Source organism: Cervus canadensis, chromosome 20 (genome assembly GCF_019320065.1).
Source record: "Cervus canadensis isolate Bull #8, Minnesota chromosome 20, ASM1932006v1, whole genome shotgun sequence".
Classification (NCBI taxonomy): domain Eukaryota; kingdom Metazoa; phylum Chordata; class Mammalia; order Artiodactyla; family Cervidae; genus Cervus; species Cervus canadensis.
The window spans coordinates 31,566,246-31,585,859 of NC_057405.1; the positions used below are offsets into that span (position 1 = coordinate 31,566,246).

Consider the following 19,614-nt stretch of genomic DNA (forward strand, 5'->3'; position numbering starts at 1 on the left):
TTCTACTGACATTAAATGACATTAATTTTTCTTTTCTTAAACTGATATTATCCACAAATTTTTTTCCCCTTAAACTGATATTAATGACATTATGTTCAATATGCTTCCAGGCAGTGGATTTGTGACAGCAATATGACTGATCACTCTCTAAACTGAACTAATATTGTTTGTACTGAATGCAAATTATTCAAAAGAGAAACCTGGAAACCACCCCCCCACCCCCGAAAAAAGGCAGGTATAACTGAATATGTTAATGCTTCCAGATGAATGAATGAGCCTAAGACTGGAGATGGGAAGGGAGACAACTGTAGCAAAGCTGGTTTCTCTGGCAACCACTCCACGAGATCACTGTATAAACAAGCACACAGCAAACTGGTAGGCAGGAACGACCCAAATGATCGTCACCCTGGGATCAGTGGGGTTCTGCGGCATGCACGCAGGTCCAGACACCACTGCACTCTTGGCTCTCCAGCTCAGAGCCCTGTGATCTGGGACAGTGACCTGATCATGTGACTCCGTCTCTTTCTCTGATCGAGGATGATGACACCGAACTCAAAGGGTCCTTGTTTACGATCAAGCGAGATATTAGGGAGAGCATTTCATACACTGAATGGCTATACAGATGTTATACAACAAAACATGTAAGATCTTAATGAGTCTTTTTTTATAGTAATTTTCATTTGAGTATAGAGGTAAAATAAAGAACCACCTTTTAATCCTGAAATTCTAGACTTCCATATTTGTGACTAAACCATATCTACTAAGCTGTATTCATCTTAATGAGTCTGTAAATCATCAAATATGATATATTAAATTCAACAGAGTCTTGAGATTGAGCGCAATTCCTTACATCCAGATTCCCTGCAACCTTGTCATCTGTTTCTGTTACATGGAGTAACAGGTATATGATTTCAGAAAGACCTACCACCTTTCAGGCTGTCGTATCACACACTGCTAACACTTAGCCACGAGGCTGGAGAGAGCAGGAGGTCATGGTATAAGGGAATCAAAAGAGAAGCCCGAAGCTTTCGTCCGAGATTTTGAGGAATAAAAATGAAGAAAAGGGAGAAATAAGGCTTGGGGGTGTACACAGATGATCTCAGATATACTTCAACCGCCTTGTGAGCAGAAGGGAAGGATGAAGTGAGTGAGATAGGATGCGGGGGGTTCCAAGGCAGAGGGGTTCCTGCCCGGCTCCCCCAGACAGGGCAGACTCACACTGATCTAGTTTGAATGCAGAATGGTCAAGAAGGCAGAGAACCACGGTCTAACAAAAAAGATATTCACATATCTGAGGCTCCTTCAGCATCCAAGTGGATGGGGACTGAACTAAGAACCAGCAAGGGGTAGGGGACACATGTGGTGGCCTGATGAAGGCACAGCAGGGATTCTGGGGGAGTCAGAAATACCACTGGGTGGCAGATCGCGCAAGTCAGCAGGCAGCTGGATCACCGAACACCCAGTGGAAAAAGAGAATCAGCCAAGAGCACGAATTGTGTATGGCAAAAATCAACAGGTAGTTGAACTTTTTAAAACTGCAAGTTCTGAAAATGCAAGTAGGCTCCTTGAAATTAAAAAGAACTCAAAACATAAACTCTAGACCAGATACAGCAGGAGAAATAATGAATTGTCATGGAGTGCTGAGGAACTAGCCCAGAATGCAACAAACAGCAATAAGGAGATAAACAGTATGAAAGAGAGGTTAGGAGACACAGCGGTTAACTGCAAGGACCCACATATGTTTAATAGACATTCAGAAGCAGAGAACAGAGACACTGGTGGGAAGGCAAAGGCATAATGGGTGAGAATCTCCCCAAACTGAAGTCATGAGTTTCCAGATGGAAAACTCACACCAAGGAACAAACTGGAAACAAAACAAACCAACCATGTACAACGAGACATGATAAAACTACAGAAGGGCAAAGAAAACGAAGAAAGTCATTAAAAGTTTCCAGAATTAACAGATAGATTATTCTCAAAGAATTAACTTCTCACCAGAATCTGTAAACTATAGGAAACTCCAGAGAAATGTTCAAGGAGTTGAGGAAAACTGTCAGCCTAAAATTTTACACCCAGCTATTATTTAAGAATAAAGGTAAAATGAAGATATGTCAGAATACAAATACTAAGAGAGTTTACTGCCAACAGAGTCTTTCTTTCAACAAGGATCTAAAACTAAAAGATCAAATTCAGCAAGAAGAAAAGAGAATTGAGATGAAAGAAAAATGTATATGAAAAAAGTATAAAATATATTGGCAAATCTATTAATTGTAGATACTAATATCTATTTTTTGTGTTTAAAATATTTCAATAGAAATCATAGACTAGTGTTGCCCTATAGAATTATAAAATGTAATTTTAGATTTTCTGGTAGCTAATGAAGAAAGTAAAAAGACAAAGGTGAAACTAATTTTGATAATATATTTCATTTAGCTGAAGATACCTGAAACTTTATCATTTCAACACGCTATCAAGATTCAAATTATTACTCAGATATGTGACAAACATTCTTAACACCAAATCTTCAAAACTTGGCATATATTTTACATTTACAGCACATTTCCACTCAGATGCTAAGTTTTCACTAGGAATACCTGACCTCTATTTAGAGGTCATAAACTTTATTGTAGTTTCACATATCCAGGTTGTTGCAAACATGTTTAAAACCTCCCAGTAACTGAATCAAATGTCAGCTTTTAAATTTAAATTGATGAAATTAAAATTTTTTAAACTTGGTTCATTCTTTCTCAGTGGCTAATAGCCTCACGTAGTTGGTGGCTGCCACACTGGGAGGCACAGGTCTAGACAGTCACAACCATGAAAGATGAGAGGAGGGGAACAGAGTATCCCCAGTTCCAGCATGGGAGGGTCCTGGTTTTGTTCTGGAGGATTATACAGACACAGAATCATTTTAGATCATATTAAAATAAAATTTTAAAGACAGGCATTATGTTTTTTAAGAAAATTAAAAGCATCTATACACTGAACAAATCAGGAGGAGTGAAATAAAGCGAATTTTACAAATCAAAGGCAAGGAAGAAAAGAGTAAAAAAAAAAAAAGGAAAACACATGATAAATAGAAACCACAAAATAAGTCATTAGAAAAAGCCCACATATATTAGTTATCATAATATACCTAAACAAATTACACTCATTCATTATAATGTCAAATAACAAAAGAAATAGAATGCAAGTATATGATTACTTGTAAATTTCCAAACATGCACAAATCAATGTTATGGATTTATAAATTACATATACATCATGAACATCTAAAATCATGACCTGCAAGGATATCATGACCTGCAAGGATACTGCAAGGATAGACCATGAATTCATGATCATAGTTATCTTCAGGCAAGGTCACAAGGGAAGGGAACCAAGGGGTGTTTTGAACTTAAACTTTACAACATTTAATTCTTAGAAAGATCTGAAGCAAAGAGGATAAAAAATGTTCAAATACGTGAATTCTGAATGATGGGTAAACAGGCATGTCATATTACCTCCTGAATGTTTCTGTATTTAAAACCCCCGAAGTATTACCAATATTCGGGGGGAAAGGGGGTGGAGATAAAGCCCCATTGACAGCACCACATCTCCTGCCAACACAAATTCCACAACTATTAGTGTTTCTTGTATTTCTTACAAGTCTGGGCGGACACCACCTCTTCCTCTTCTGGCCAAAACATATAGTTCTGAGTCATTTCATCTGTGCTGATATGAAGGAATCTGGAGTCAGGCAAGATGGGAAGCCAAGATCATTAGAGACACGAATTCAGAACTGTCCTCTTGAGCGGGTGTGGGAGCAGAGCTGGTGAAGGAAGCCAGGGTTCCTTCAGCAGCTGACCAACTTCACTGTCTCCACTCTCCCATCTTACAAAGATGCCGGAGTCCCGCATCTGAGGACACGAAAATGCACCAAAGGGGACAAAATCATATGGCCTTAAGACTGCAACAGGATGAAGAGTCCTTCTTGGGGAACGAAGGAAATGAAATCTGGAGTTTTCATTCTGCAGATCATCCATAGGAATCAACAGAACAAATGCCCACTTATTGAGATTCCCCTTGAATAAACAGCAGTTACCACTTTACTCAGGGGCTCTTACCGGGACCATCAGCCCAGCTTTCTCTCTCCAAACTCAGGAAGGTATCTGCAAAGATGAGAGAATCATTATGCCCCTCAACAGTTGCTTGGAAACAGCTCTGGATGGTCCTAGGCTCCAAATTTGTCACTTCTGAGAAAAATCATGAGGGTGTGGCAGGAAGCTGGGAAGTATAGTACCTCCTGGTGCCATCTTTTTCAGCTGCAGAAGACAAGAGCTCTGGATTCTTAGAAATGAGTGCTGGACCTTGTGTTAAAGTTCCAAATAGTCTTTACTGCTAAGTGCAGGCTCTCAGAGTTTTCCTTCCAAGACATTAAGTGACAAGGGTTAATGTTTTCTAACAAGTGAATTCACTGAGATCTTAGAGTATGTACACAATTCAAGTAACCATTAGCCAGCTGCCATAGAACAAAATCCAGACTCAACTGCTGGATTATCTATGCTGATGCAGGAAAGTTGGGAGCAGATATAACACTGCAAATAAACAATCACTTCTTTTCATCTGGGGAATGTATTACTTTGAGCGGACTCTTATTTAACTTGCTGGTCAGTATGTTTAAATTAGTATCATTTCTCTTTTAAAATTAATTTTTAAACATTTTCAAAACTAATTTACATTTTCTGTTACAAATCTAAAGCTGGAGAAAATAGAGCAGTCCAATAGTGAGCTGGTTAGCAGAGGGAAACCATTTGAGGACAAAAATCCAAATAACCCACCCAGAGGAAGACTGAAATGTGTCCATAACTAAATTTTCACTCTTCTGCTAAAATTGACACATAATTAAATTACTTAAGGCAGCATTAATTTCCCTCCACAAATGAGGGCACTGTCCATGAAATTCTCATTAAAGTTTTCCAAATAACACATATTTCCCCTTAAACTCAAATATGCACATATTTGAATTTGACTCATGAAACAGACTGACAATTTTATTCAAAGTCCTAAGGACCACTGTTTAACATCCACATGGCAGTTTTCCGTTCACTCTCTAAGTGTATGTTTGGGATCTTCCAATATTGCCATTTCCTTCTCCAGGAGATCTTCCCAATCCAGGGATTGAACCTGGGTCTCCCGCATTGTAGGCAGACACTTACTGTCTGAGCCAGCAGGGAAGTCCAGCCAGCAGGGAAGTCCAATACTGCCTTGCTTGCTAAAATAACCCTTAAAATTCCAGTATTTGGGAATGAGAGGTCACATGCAAATGACCTTCATTAATAATGAAACCAATGTCAAATGTCTTTCTTACTTCCTCCTTGGCTTATGTCTATTAATTTCATCAACTTCTAGAAACCCAAATAGCTTATTAAGGCCACGAAGCTAGTATGTCTTCCCAAAATAAAATCTTGTTGTTCACGATAAAAGTAATGGAGTAAAGACTCTGCTTTAAAAAGACTCTTGATGAACTGAAACAAACAGCAACTCTCTCTTTTCTGAGGGATACTTTTAAGGAAAGTATCTCACGGATTCCATTACAAAAGACAACTGAAAGCAAAGAAAAAGCCGTGTTTTAAGTATGCTCAGCGAAATCTTCTTCGTATGAATGTACATAATTTAAAAATGAAAATATATCATTAATACGAAATAACTTAAAAATTTTACACAGCTCTTTGGTCTGAGCTGCCTTTTTCACGAGAGTCACCTCTTCCCATATGTTGGGTGAATGGGATGGTGGAGGAAGCTCCTGGCTGAGGCTGAAAGCCTGACCCCAACCTGGCTTGTATCTTATGTCCCAGGGCCTGAGTTTCTTCATGAGGAAGACTAAGAATCTAAAGATCTCACTCGCCTGACTTACTGAGCTACTCGAATATATACTAATCATATATACTAACATACACTATGGAGTGTATATTACAGAGATGTCAGGTACTGAAGCCTTGGAAAGGGATACAAGAAGAGACCCAGAGCAACCATCATCCTCTCAGCAAACATGGATTCTGTACTGCACTCACGTGCAAGGCAGTGATCTAAATGAGTTAATTTCCTTCACCACAATCCTGTGAGGCAGGTAAACGGCATCATATCCATTGTATGAATGAGGAACTGGCCAGAGAGGTTTAGGTAACTTGCCCGAGACAACACAGCTGGTAATCTCACTGGTAAGTGTAAGAGCTGGGATTCAGACCCGGGGGCCGGATCAGAGTTCATCCTCTCATCCACTACAGGCTCTAAGCGCTTTCTTCTGGCTTTGCTAGATTCAAAATCGGGTGCAGAGCTGGGACGTTAGGGCGGCAGGAGGCTTCCAGTCTGGGAAGTACCTTAACCTGATTCTAGACCTGGGCAAGCAGCACATAATATGCAATGGAGTGTTTCCTCCTCTGTCTCATTTCTGAGCCTCTTAGAATAACAAGAAACAATTTCCCATTAGAAATATGACGTGTTAATTGCTTCCAAGTTCTGGCTATTTGCAGCAAACAATGGGGTGCATGTATTGTCCCAAATTACGGTTTTCTCTGAATATATGACCAAGAGTGGGACTGCTGGATCATAGGGTAGCTCTGTTTTTAGTTTTTTAAGGAACTAAATGTCCATTTGAATGAATAAACATGTGGGGGCTTCCCTAGTGTTCCAGTGGCTAAGATTCCTCTCCTCCAACGCAGGGGCCCAGATTTGATCCCTGGACTGGGAACTAGATCCCACATGCTGCAACTAAAGAGTTCACACACCCTAACTAGAAATCCTGCATGTCACAACTAAGACCTGCATAGCCAAATAAAATAAATACTAAAAAAAAAAAAAAAGATGTGGTACATATATACAATGGAATATTTCTCAACCATAAGAATGAAATAATGACACAGAAACATCAATAGACTTAGAGATCATTACACTAAGCAAAATGTCAGGCAGAGAAAAATATCATGACATCATTTGTATGTGGAATCTGTAAAAATGATACAAATGAACTTATTTACAAAACAGAAACAGACTCACAGACTTAGAACACAAATTTACAGTAAACAAAGGGGAAAGGTGAGGGTGGGATGAATTAGCAGTTTGGGATTAACACATACACACTACTATATACATTAATAAAACAGATAATCGACAAGGACCTACTGTATAGCACAGGGAACTTTACTCAATATTCTGCAGTAAGCTATATGGGAAAAGAATCTGAAAAAGAATAGATATATGTATATGTAAAACTGAATCACCTTGCTATATACCTGAAACTAACACAATACTGTAAATCAACTATACTGCAACATAACCTATACTGCAAATAAAAAAATAAAAAATTTAAAAAAAACTAAACCTATTATAAAACTTAAGATAATTCTGAAAAAATAAAAATATTACATGTTGAGATGCACATAAATTTACTATCCTAGGTTTTTAAATGTTCATACATATGGCTACAAGTACTTTCATCTTACTATTAAAAGACAAAACACCAAATCATTTCTATCATTTTCATAGCACTTTATGTTTCTCTATGTACACTCACCTTGTTGCTGTGTTTGATCATCTCAACTGCACTGACATACACAGGGACTGTCTCAATATTCCCATTTTACAGATGAAAAATAGAGGCTCAAAGAGGTCAAGTGACTTTCCCCCATTAAAGGGTGGGGGAGACCACCCTAGACCCCAGGCTCTCAACTTTTACACCAGTGATTTTAAAGGGATGTTATCAAATCCCTTTATTTTCCTATTTGCTCAGATACGAATTTACTTCTACTAAATGGTAAGCAAGTTATGATGTTCCTTATATTTTTGCAAAATGAATCAAGCCGGCTCTGATGTGATGGATGTGTGACCGTTAAAAGGGGGGACAGTAAAATTAAAAACTGTAAATAAAAGAAGAGATAAAGGAAAGCAATGAAGAGTAGACAGAAAAGATACAGTTCAAAAATGTATTCTATGGCACATATATGGAACATCAGAAGTCTTGTAAGCTTCACACTCAAGTCTTTGGTGTGTTTACCTCTGACACACACTGGGTTTAGGACTCACAGCAACTTCCCACAAAGTAGAATTTAACTAATTGTGTCCAGTATTGTAAAAAGCCACAGCTTATAACCAAAAAGAGAAAGATAGAAAAGAAAAGAAAAAAAAAAACACCTCTGGGGGTAAACTTTGTATTTATCTGTGTATGGGGTCAAATTAATAAAAGACGTAACTTTAAAATAATGTCACTTCACACCTTTTAAAAATAACTTTTAAAACACTAATCAACTGGTAATCCACAACTCTGAAATAAAAATCCATTCAGTTCTAGGTCCAACAGCTTTTCCAAGCTATGAGGCTTTTATTCTTATTTTGAGTTCCAAACACAAAAGCACTTGCTTGTTTTTTTAAATCCAATGCCTAAGCAATGGGGGCTTCGTATACGTATTACAACCTGTCAATGCTGCTGCTTCAGCCGTGTCCGACTCTTTGCGATCCTCTGTCCCTGGGATTCTCCAGGCAAGAACACTGGAGTGGGTTGCCATTTCCTTCTCCAGTGCATGAAAGTGAAAAGTGAAAGTGAAGTCGCTCAGTCGTGTCTCCATGGACTGCAGCCTACCAGGCCCCTCTGTCCATGGGATTTTCCAGGCAAGAGTAGTGGCGTGGGTCACCATTGCCTTCTCCACAATCTGTCAATATTACTGTATAATATGCAAGTGTTCATAGGGTTCTCAGGTCTCTGAGACTCAGATTCCTCATCTGCAAAACTGGGCCAAAAATATATTCTACCATGTTGGGTTACTGGAGACATTAAATGAGATGGTGAATGCAAAGTTCTTAGCACAGGGCCTGGCATATGTGAATCAGTCAATGGATGTTCCATATCGTGAGGCCGGTATTTTTTTTTAATTGAAGTATTAGAAAAGACCCTGATGCTGGGAAAGACTGAAGGCAGGAGGAGAAGGGGACGACAGAGGATGAGACGGTTGGATGGCATCACCAACTCGATGGACGTGGGTTTGAGCAAGCTCTGGTGGTTGCTAATGGACAGGGGAGCCTGGTGTGCAGTCCATGGGGTCGCAAAGAGTCGGACGCGACTGAGGGACTGAACTGAAACTGATGCTAGTGTATTTACATGTATTTACAGGCGAATATCCCTGTTGTCTGAAAATATAACAATGAAGACAATACACCTTGGAAATAGTAAGTCCACCAGTTCATGGTGGAATTAAGAGAAAATATGAAGTTTTAGACTCTCAACACTCGAAGATGCCAATGCTTAGGGATGGAAACTTCACATATATGCCTTGTGTAGGAGCCTACGGACCATTAGTTCCTGAAATGCCCAGAAGGCTTCATGATAATGTGCATCTTTCAGAAGCCAGAGGTCTGGACCCTGAGGGCAGCCTTAGGGTGTGATCACAGATAATAATGACTTGTGGGGTAACTTCTGACTGGTGCCTAGAAGCAATGGCATCAGCCTATATCTTAATAAAGACAATATTTTAAACAGATGGACACACTTGTTTACATAACTCTTGAGTCTTTCTTGTTTCATTCATTGAGTGCCTTTATTTAAATACAAATACCTATCACTGACTCAGTGGATGTGAATTTAAGCAAACTCCGGGAGATAGTGAAGGACAGGGAAACCTGTCATGCTTCAGTCCATGGGGTCACAAAGAGTCGGACACAACTTTGAGAAACTGAACATCGACTACCACCTGAGATTATCAGAAATGAACATGTACGGGAAATACTGTGGTGTCACAGTTAGGAGCAAAATGCTTGAGGGCTGGGGTGGAATTCCTAGTTCTGTCACTTCCCAGCTATGTGACCCAGGGGAAATGCCTTCATCTGACTAAGTCCCAGTTTTCTCACTGTGTCTGGGGCTGAGACCAGCTGCAGGCTCCGTGGTTCAGGACACAGACTGCAGGCAGATCTGGCTCGGCCACCCCCTACCTCTGAAGATGTCATGGAGAACACACCTGATCGGGTGCTTAGATGATTCAGCTTATTAATGCAAAGTATTGGGAACAGTGCCTGAGTCATAGAAAGCCACCTAAATGTTATTTATTGTGGCTGTCAGTATCATACTCTGTCAGACGAGGCCAGCCTTGCAGAACTGCAGGGAGAATAAAGTGAAATAATATGAAATTACTCCATAATGCTTCCCACCCAGGTTTATCTCTAACAACTTCACATATTTTTATTTAAAAGAAGGTGTCTAATGACTATAAAGTACAAAGCTCAGCCAGGCATTCAATAAATGGTAGCTATTTAACGTTTAATGGTAATAAATATATGCATATGTTGTTACTGGTAAGTTTCTCTTAAAATATTAAATTTTGGAACCAATTTTGAGATTTAAAGCCTTTTTTCTCTACCTCCCTACTTCTGATTATGCATATCATTTACTTTCTGTGACTGAACAAGCATTTGCTTTGGGCAGATTTAAATGGCCCTGTTTTCTGGATATGCCCACAAGATGTAAAAATACTGGACTCAATAAACACCTTGACCAGCGTCCAATACATGATTCGATTGAACTCTTCTAAGAAGGCAGTGAAGTACACAATAAATAAGCAGCCAGTGGGGGGAAAAAATTCAACATTTTGATTTGGTTTGTTATCTTCAACACTGATTTTCAAATTACTCAGGAGACTACCGTCGTATTTCAACACACTAGGTGCTCTGAAAGCAGACAGCTTAAATGGTCCTTATGTCAGTCACCATTTCCAAACTGTAACCTGCAGGAAAGTGGAATATATTTAAATTTGGTGTAAACAAAGGCAGTGCTTTAGGGGAAAAATATAGGGAAAATGGATCACCTGATAACTGATTTGCCAAGGGAATTTTAATGTTATATGGTGATATTTTTAAGCGTAATTTTTTTCTGTGAGAAAAATCAACCATGTAAAAATACACCAGATGAAAGCTTCTGTTCTCTTAAAAACACTACATTTGTTATCTGATTGTTGAACAGTGACTTCTATAATTGCAGTTAATTGGACATACAGGTGAGATCTATGTGCCACTGGTCCTCCTGTAAAATAAAAGCTTGGATCACTACAAGGCTATTATTTCACTGCAATTCTCTTAATAATTAAAAATTATCATTCAGTATCCTATGATAAACCATAATGGACAAGTACATATATATATATATTCCTATGTGTAAAGATAGATATATACACATAAAGCACTTTCCTATATAGCAGAAATTTAACACAACACTGTAAATCAACTATACATCAATTAAAAACAAAAACCGGTCTCACAATATGGAATATCTATTGACTGTTTCACACATGCTAGGCCCTGTGCTGAGAACTTTGCATTCACCACCTCATTTAATGTCTCCAATAACCCAACAAGGTAGCATATATTTTTAGCCCAGTTTTGCAGATGAGGAACCGGAGTCTGAGAGACCTGAGAACTGAGAGGCTTACAGAGTTAAGCAACCTGCCCTAAAACATACAGCTAGTAAACAGTAAAGCCAGGTCAAACTGGACGATCTCCCCAACAAAGACATGAAGTAATTCAAGTTACTCCTTTCTTTTCTTGAAAACGATTCATTCACGCACTTGTTCAACCAACAGGTATAGTACCTGTGCTAGGTGCTGTGGCGGGAATTAAGAAAAGACCAGAGCCATCAAACACTGCATGGTCAAGTGAAATTAGAAGGACTACAAAATTAATTCAAAATTAGGCAATCAATCAAACAATATATGTCAATTTAGAAACATGGTCCTCACCTTTTAAACATCAGAGGGTGGCTACAAGAAAAGCATGGGGCCAGGAAGTCACAGAATCTTCACTAATGAGAGAGGGTACCTATTGTGCACAATCTAACCTCAATTGCTATGAATATAACAGGCCTTGAATTTAACTTTCTTCTACTGCAAAGAAAGCAAGACTTCACAGACGACCTCTATTAACAAACTAGCAATGATCCCCTTGAGATTAAAAAAACAAAGTAACCCCCACAACCCTTTTAACAACTTTTTGTCAGTGTTTTTTGTTTGGACATTCAGTCTGGCCAAACTTGTGAATGTTTAGAGCTCAGAGTTTCTCTTGTGGCTCACTATCACTCCTTGCCATGAATTATAAACACTGTCATATTTATATTAATTACACTGTCAGACTGAAAGATCCTTAAAAACAAGGGCCTTTACTCACTCATTTCAGAAAGAGTTTGTAATGTCAATCATTCACTTACTTTCCCAAGGTGATGGTACTCTGCATTAAGGTGATGCTTGATAAATGTTTATTTCACATGAAGTGAGTGAAGGGCTGAATAAAATGTATAACCCTGATGTTTTGGAGCCTTTACTCAAATGTAGGTTTCATAGACGTTATCAACTCAAACTCAGCAGTATTTATGGATGGCATACTACGTGTCAGGCCCTTTCACATTCAGACTGGGTAGCTCAAGATTGCATGCGTGCATGCTCAGTCACTTCACTCGTGTCTGACTCTTTGTGACCCTATGGACTGCAGCCCGCCAGTCTCCTTTGTCCATGGGATTTTCCAGGCAAGAATACTGGAGTGGGTTCCCATTTCCTCTTCCAGGATATCTTCCTAACCCAGGGACACAACCCATGTGTCCTGCATCTCCTGCATTGCAGGCAGATTCTTTACCACTGAGCCACTGGGGAAGCCCAAACCAACTTATAGATTCAATTCAAGCCCTATTAAAATCATGGAAGGCATGCTGTAGAAATTTACAAGCTGATTCAAAAATCTGTATGAAAGCCAAAACAATTTTTAAAAAGAACATAGTGAGAGACTGACATTACCAGTATCAAATCTTACTATACCATTTTAACATGGTATTAACATATGAATTAAATATATAGATTATGAACACAATTCAGAGCACAGACATCAAACCTTTACATTTATGATGAACTGATTTTCGATAAAGGTGCATAAGCACCTCAGTGAAAAAGGATGGTCTTTTTTAACAATTGGTGCTGTGACAAGTAGATATCCACATATACCAAAACAAAAATAATATAAAACTGAAACCCTTATCTCACACTATTTACAAATTTAACTCAAAATGGATCATAGACCTAAATATCAGGGCTAAAATTATAAAACTTCTAGAAGTAAATATCTGTGACCTTAGATTAGGCAAAGATTTATTAGATAAGATGTTAAACAGATTTCATCAAAATTAAAAAAACTTCTGTTCTTTCAAAGACATCAAGACAATACTTTTTAAAAAGCCACAGATTGGAAGGAAAGACCTATAAATTATTTATGATAAAGGACTTGTATCCAGAATATATAAAGAACTCTTACAAATCAATAATAAGATGAAAATCCAATTTAAAAATGGGCAAAACATTTGAATAGACATTTCACCTAAGGTATCTATTATGCTAGTAAACAAATGAAAAGATGCTCATCATCATTACTTATTATGGAAATGTAAATTAGGCTAATTAAAAAGCTACAAGCAAAAAACCCCAACAATATTAGCTATGAGCACAGATGCAGAGAAAACTGGAACCCTCATGCACTGATGATACAATTACCATCAAAATCAGTTTGGAACTTTCTTAAATCATTAAATATAGACTTTCATACCACCTGTCAGTTCCACCCTTAGGAAACTTCCCAAGAGAAAATGAAAATATGTCCATGCAAAGACTTACATATAAATATTTGTGACAGCATTATTTATAACAATTCAAAATTAAAACAATTCAGATGTCTATCAACCTGTGAAAGGATAAACAAAAAGTCGGAAATTCATACAACGGACTACTATTAGGCAATAAAAAAAGAATGGAGTACGGATACATGCTACTCTATGGATGGACCTCAAAATCATTGTGCTGAGTGAAAGAAACCAGACACAATTAGACGACATATTGTCTGATTCCTTTTATATAAAATTTCTAGAAAAAGCAAATCTATAGAGATAGTAATCAGTGGCTGCCTAGGACTGGGGTGGGAGTAGGGAATGTCTGCAAACAATGGAGAAGACCTTTCTGGAGTGATGGAAGTGGTTTAAAACAGGACTATAGAAATGTTACACAACTCTAAAAATGTATTAAAAGTCACTGATCCGTATACTTTGTATAGATAAATGGACTCTATGGTAAGTACATCATACCTCAATAAACCTTTTTTCTAAGAGAATCATAGCCCCATGCATATTGCTTGAGAGTTGCTTAAATGTGTCACTCAGCACTGCACAGTGACACAATCTTTTTCTTTAAAACCACACTGTTTTTAAAAACTCACATCTCATTATTCTTAATGATATATACATTTATTTGATTTCTAGTTAAAGTAAACATTTTCATCTATTGGGTCTGTTATTTTCTTATAAGGATATACATCTATTTCATAAGGACATCTTTTCATCTTTTTTAAAGTAGCACACTTTTTTCAGTGGTATGTGGTAGAACTATTTTTTCCCAGTTTTTCATGAGTTTTAAAATTTTGTTAACAGGGTTTTCTTTTTCTTTGCCATACTGACATATTCATTTTCATGTAGTCAAATTTATCTATTTTTATTTACAGAGTCTGTCTCTGGTGTTATAATATACAATCTTCTTTTGAAACATTAACCAGAAACCTTGAGTACTGTTAGGTAAGCATCCCCTGTCCCAAGCCCAGTGTTACTGGGCTTTTCTATTTTATGAAAAGAGATAAAACATACTTTCAAATCTCAAAGCTGTAGGCAGATGGACTTTTCTGCCTTAAACCTTCACGGGTGAAGAGACTAGTGTTGACATCCCAAATTCCTGCAAAATTGTCTCATTAGAGAAAACTTCTGATGTGATACACTTGACACTTCCAGTAGTTCCAGTGATGAGGAATTGGAAAAATAAAAAGAAGGATGGGAAAATGTGCCTGCTGCTGCTAGTCATGCCAGGACGATGGCTCGAGGGCTCGTTGGCTGAGGCCTCTTTGTAGACCATCAGGTCATTCCGTAACAACGTGATCACTGCATTCAACGAGATCAGGCATTCGTGGATGTCTGACCGGAAAAGTCTAGAACTCAGTCACTCACTGTCCCACCACCACCTGAGTCCAGAAATATTATCATTTTCCCTGCTGCTCCATTCACTATTAGTGGGTGGTCACTCATTACCCATTAGGTAATGAATACAGGAAACACAACTTTATTTAAATCTCACTGACTCAGGAAGAAATGTAACACTAACTGAAGAACTCGTCGCTACTGAGTGATATATTCATCGAAAAATACTATTGCAGTTCCAAAAACCACGTGTTTTCATGCAGCTATGACTACCACACAAAGATACAGAGAAAACTCATAAAGGTAAGACAGGCTCAAGGATGTATTGTACAACACAGGGACTACAGTTAATATTCTGCAGTAACTGTAAATGGAACGTAACCTTTATAACTGGATAAAAATTTTTTTTAAAATAATAAAGTATTTAAAAAAAAGAAATGCCGTAAAAACGTTTTATATTAATGTGGACACTATGACCTTCAAGGCATATAACCTGAGGCCAGGTCACGTTAGATACAATCAGAAGAGGCATTCAAATGCCTGAAAACAGAAAATGACTGATTTTTTTCTTTGTATATTTGAGTCTCCCCCACATACATACACTTTCAAGACTGGCCCCAATTCAACCTCTTTCCTTATCTATCCTACAGTTTTTGGAATCTATACTATAAATTCTGGGACCTATATACAGGTTTAATATTATTCAATTGTTTCGTGCCCATTACTCATCAAATTAAACATAAGCTCCATGAGGGCAAACTTTGTCTTCCTATGGCATTCAAGCAGTGCTAGGATTCCAGATGCTTCTACTGACTTTGTTAGTGCCATTTCTTCCTCTGCAGCCTCAACAGTGCTCATTAAATAACATTTCTTGATTTCTGGAAAAAGTTGGAAAAAAAGGGCCAAGAAGGTAAACAAACAAACAAAAATATTGTGAGGGCACTTTGAAAACTTACAATGTAAAACAGGCAGTGCTTTAGCTAAAAAAAATATCACGGAGTAGTATGTAAATGCTTTGGCAGATACCCCAGCTTTACAGATCTCGAAGAGCAACGCACAGATTGTCTCCAGTTCTCTTCTTTGCACCTAAGCAGGCTTCATCTAATGACTATAGTTTCCTATGTAAGTTTCAGGGAACCCCAGGGTTCCATGAGGCAGTTCCAGGGTTCTATGAGGCAGCATCAAGGTTTGCCTGGTGAAGGGGATGGCTATGGGAGCCACGTTTAATTTGTGGTTGCTCCTATCCAAGTAACAGCCCAGGTCTTTGAGCTGTATGTATAGATGAAAAGAATTTCTATTAATCAAGGAGAGGTGTCCTGTCTCCAAAGAAGACTGACACATAGGTGCCTGCATACAGGTCCACCCTCAGTGCCAGGATGCCTGGATAGCTGCTTCTCTGCTTTCTAGGGAAATAAAACAATAATCAAAACCCAGTTTCTCTACTGCTCTTCTGTTCTCCCCTTCTGTTCCCTTAAGAGAGGAGGGCACTGAGAATAAGTAAGAGTAATGGTTTCACCAACTCTGACTCCTGGACAACAGGATTCCAGCACATCAGGATCTCTTATAATAAAGAATTTGTACAATCTAACTATTTGTCTACCTTTGTTAATAATTCCCAGAATGGAGATGATATCAACTCACTCTGGAACCCAGTTCTTGGTGACTCTACTGGAATTCCCAACCTCATCATTAAACCAAAGATTAAATGCCAAAAATGGTGGCATCATTCTAATATCCTCATTGTAGTACTGGAAAAACCATACTTTCATAATAATTAAATTTAACTAATGAATCTAAAGTATTAGTACTCTTAACATGCCATCCATCTTCTCAGGCTGGGCGTTTCTTCGCATTTCAAATTCCTCTTCGCCACCCATGAATGAGTAAATAAAAGAGAATGAGTAAACAATGTCTGAAAGTAAGGCCTTTACCTACAGCATCTAATTAAACCTTTGGTACTAGTTATTGGTAGCTGAGACCCTTAGGTAATTCCTGTCTTAGAGCCCCAGTTCAATGGCAGTACCACATCTCAAGGGGTTCTGAGGATTAAATGCGACGTTAAATCAAACCCCGCCCACAGTATGAGGCATATAGTATGTGCACAATAAACTCTTAAGATTTAAAAAAAAAAGCTTTTAATTATTTTTTTTTGCAAATGGAAGAGACAAGTTTTCACTAACTTCTAAGACAGATAAAAAGGCAAAAGCCTCTGTATTTTTAAAGCTGCAAGATTTTGAAAATAATGAGATCACTTACAAACACAAATCATTCCACCATCTTTAACTGATAGAGCAACATACTATTTGCCCTTTTGCTTCCAATTTAACACCCTCACTGCTTAACACTGTTGGACACGCGAGGCCAGGCGGTGGGAGGGTGCAAAGTATTTTCTTAGCAACAGCCGCCACACTGCAGTTTCTCCTCGGGGTGGAGGAAAGCCTTCCCTTCCCTCCCTGGGACAATGACAAGTCGCAGCCGGACTCCGAGGGAAACGTGCGTACCCGGTGCGAGTCACTTGGGTGTCCGGGGCCTGCGCGGAAGGGGACACATAATGGCCCTCCAGGAGGGACCCCCGGTGCCCCCTCCGCACCCAGGGGCGCGAGAGCACGCGGAGCCCGCCTTCCCGGACCGAGTGTGGGTTCGGGTCGCCGAATCGGGCCCGGTGACCCCTGCCCTTTGCAACCACAGTTGCGCGCGCCCCCGGCGGCGTCCCGCTCCTGCGCAGGGCCAACTCCGCGAGTCCCTGCCGCCAACTGCACGCAGGTCCAGCCGCCCGGCCCTGCCCGACACTGGAGTGGGTACAATACGGGTCTGCAGCGGGGGCGGCAGCGGGGTGAGCGCTCCGTTAAAACAGGGAAAACATGGCTTTCCCTCTCTCGTGGCCTGAGCGCCTTCGCGGCGCACCGGCGTGGGCACGGCCCACAAGGGAATAACCCCGACATCTGCCCGACTTACTGGATTCATTTCCGATCTCCCTGTGCGTGTTAGTTGTTACCCCTCCCCTCCCCCGCGTCTCGCAGCTTTTTCCTGCACACCGACCTCAATCTGGCAGTTTTGGAAAAAGAAAACTCCCCTTCTGGGAGCGGGGGGGGTGAAAAGCGCTTTTGCTTCTTGTTCGCGGTAGAAACCATTCCGGCTAGAATGAGTTCGAAAAGAAGGGAAGTCGCGTCGCCGGAAAGAAAGTAACATCCCGAGATCGATGAGGACAGAGGGAGGGAGCAAGATCTGCAACAGGCACCTGAAAACAAGCGTGAAGGAGCCAAGAGAATCGCCGCCTCCGAGTTACTACCGAGTGCATTCCGCGCCATCCATAGCAATGGCAAGATTTGCTCTTCTCACAGTCTGAAGGCCTTTGAAATCTTTTTGGATAAGACTCACCTTTCTCTTCGGCATAATGACTGTATTCGTGCAGCTGAAAAGTAAAGCAACGGGCTGGAACTGCTGGCACCGCCGCTGGATGCTGCCGCCGCCGCAGCTGCTCACGCGCAGGTCTTGGCGTAGCCCGGCCTCCGGGACCTCAACCTCGGCGGCTCCCTCCAGGGGCCCTCTACTCGCTGGTCTCCCCGCTCCTCCAATGAGGAGCCCCGGCAGCCGGTCGCGAGGCCCCATTGGCTGCGGCAACGTTCTAAATTCCACGAGGGCACGCCCACCTCCGCGCGCACGGTACGCGCTGTTGTAGTTTCCACTTCACCGAAAAATCTGCCTGGCGACTGAGCATGCCCAGTTCAACTAGTAAACCCCCCAAGCCACGGGATCCTGGAGTTTCATTGTTTTGTTGCTCCCTATTTGGATTGTCACGAGTAGGAAGTGTGGGCCTTCCTAAGGAGGAAAAAGAGTTAAGGATGGACACATTAACTTTATAAGGTAAATGTATACATAGCAAGCATTTTATATGTTCCCTGTAAAAGCTTCTAATGAGTGCTATGTGGTGCAGAGCTTTGAAAGTGGGAAGGTACTCTGCTCTGAGACAGTCTGGCAATCTCTAAGGGTCTCAGTTTCCCCTTCTAGATTTCTAGTGACAGTAAACCCTAAAACTGCTTAGGAATAATTTCCTAAAATCTGATTTCATATCGCTTACTAATTCGGTCACCAGCAAACTAGGCTTGAAGGTGAATGGAGTATGTTTATTATGGAAATTAAAAAAGACTGAACAAGATCAAATAAGATTATTTTATTTTTTGGAACGTATTTCTCAGAGTTCTGCAAGGCATTCAATAGGAATTGGGTGCCTGGATTAAATATAAATATAAAATATGTAAAATAAAATATAAAGTATTTTAATACAAAATAAAAAATAAACACTCTGGATTTATTTTATGAAATCATTCTTACCCTGATACCATAACCAGTGATAAACCTCAAAAGTAAAGAGAACTAGAGAGCAATTTCCTTCATAAACACACACATGAAATCTTGAATAATATTTTAGTAAATCAAATAACTATAAATGAAATGTAAATTTTTAAAATTGTGAATTGCCTTTATTTAGGTTGAATACTTGGAATCTATATAATATTCTACATCGCTCTACCTCAATAAAAGAAAAGTTCTTTTTAGTAAGTTAAATCCAGCAACATTTAAGAGGATGAGACTTCATGAGCAGTGAAGTT

At 39.5% G+C, this 19,614-nt stretch overlaps 1 protein-coding gene across 4 annotated transcripts in view; it reads right to left on the reverse strand.

Moving 5' to 3' along the window:
• Window positions 1-18,617, reverse strand: part of HMGN3 (high mobility group nucleosomal binding domain 3) — a 33,519-nt gene extending 14,902 nt beyond the window's left edge. Inside the window, exon 1 of one of the 4 annotated variants that reach the window (XM_043439349.1) lies at window positions 18,383-18,584. In XM_043439349.1, the coding sequence (XP_043295284.1) occupies window positions 18,383-18,397 (15 nt within the window). In that variant the 5' untranslated portion in view covers window positions 18,398-18,584. Of the gene's footprint in view, window positions 1-18,382 lie in introns of all 4 variants that reach the window. The other 3 variants (XM_043439351.1, XM_043439348.1, XM_043439350.1) reach the window with 3 other exon arrangements.
• Window positions 18,618-19,614: the final 997 nt, after the last annotated feature.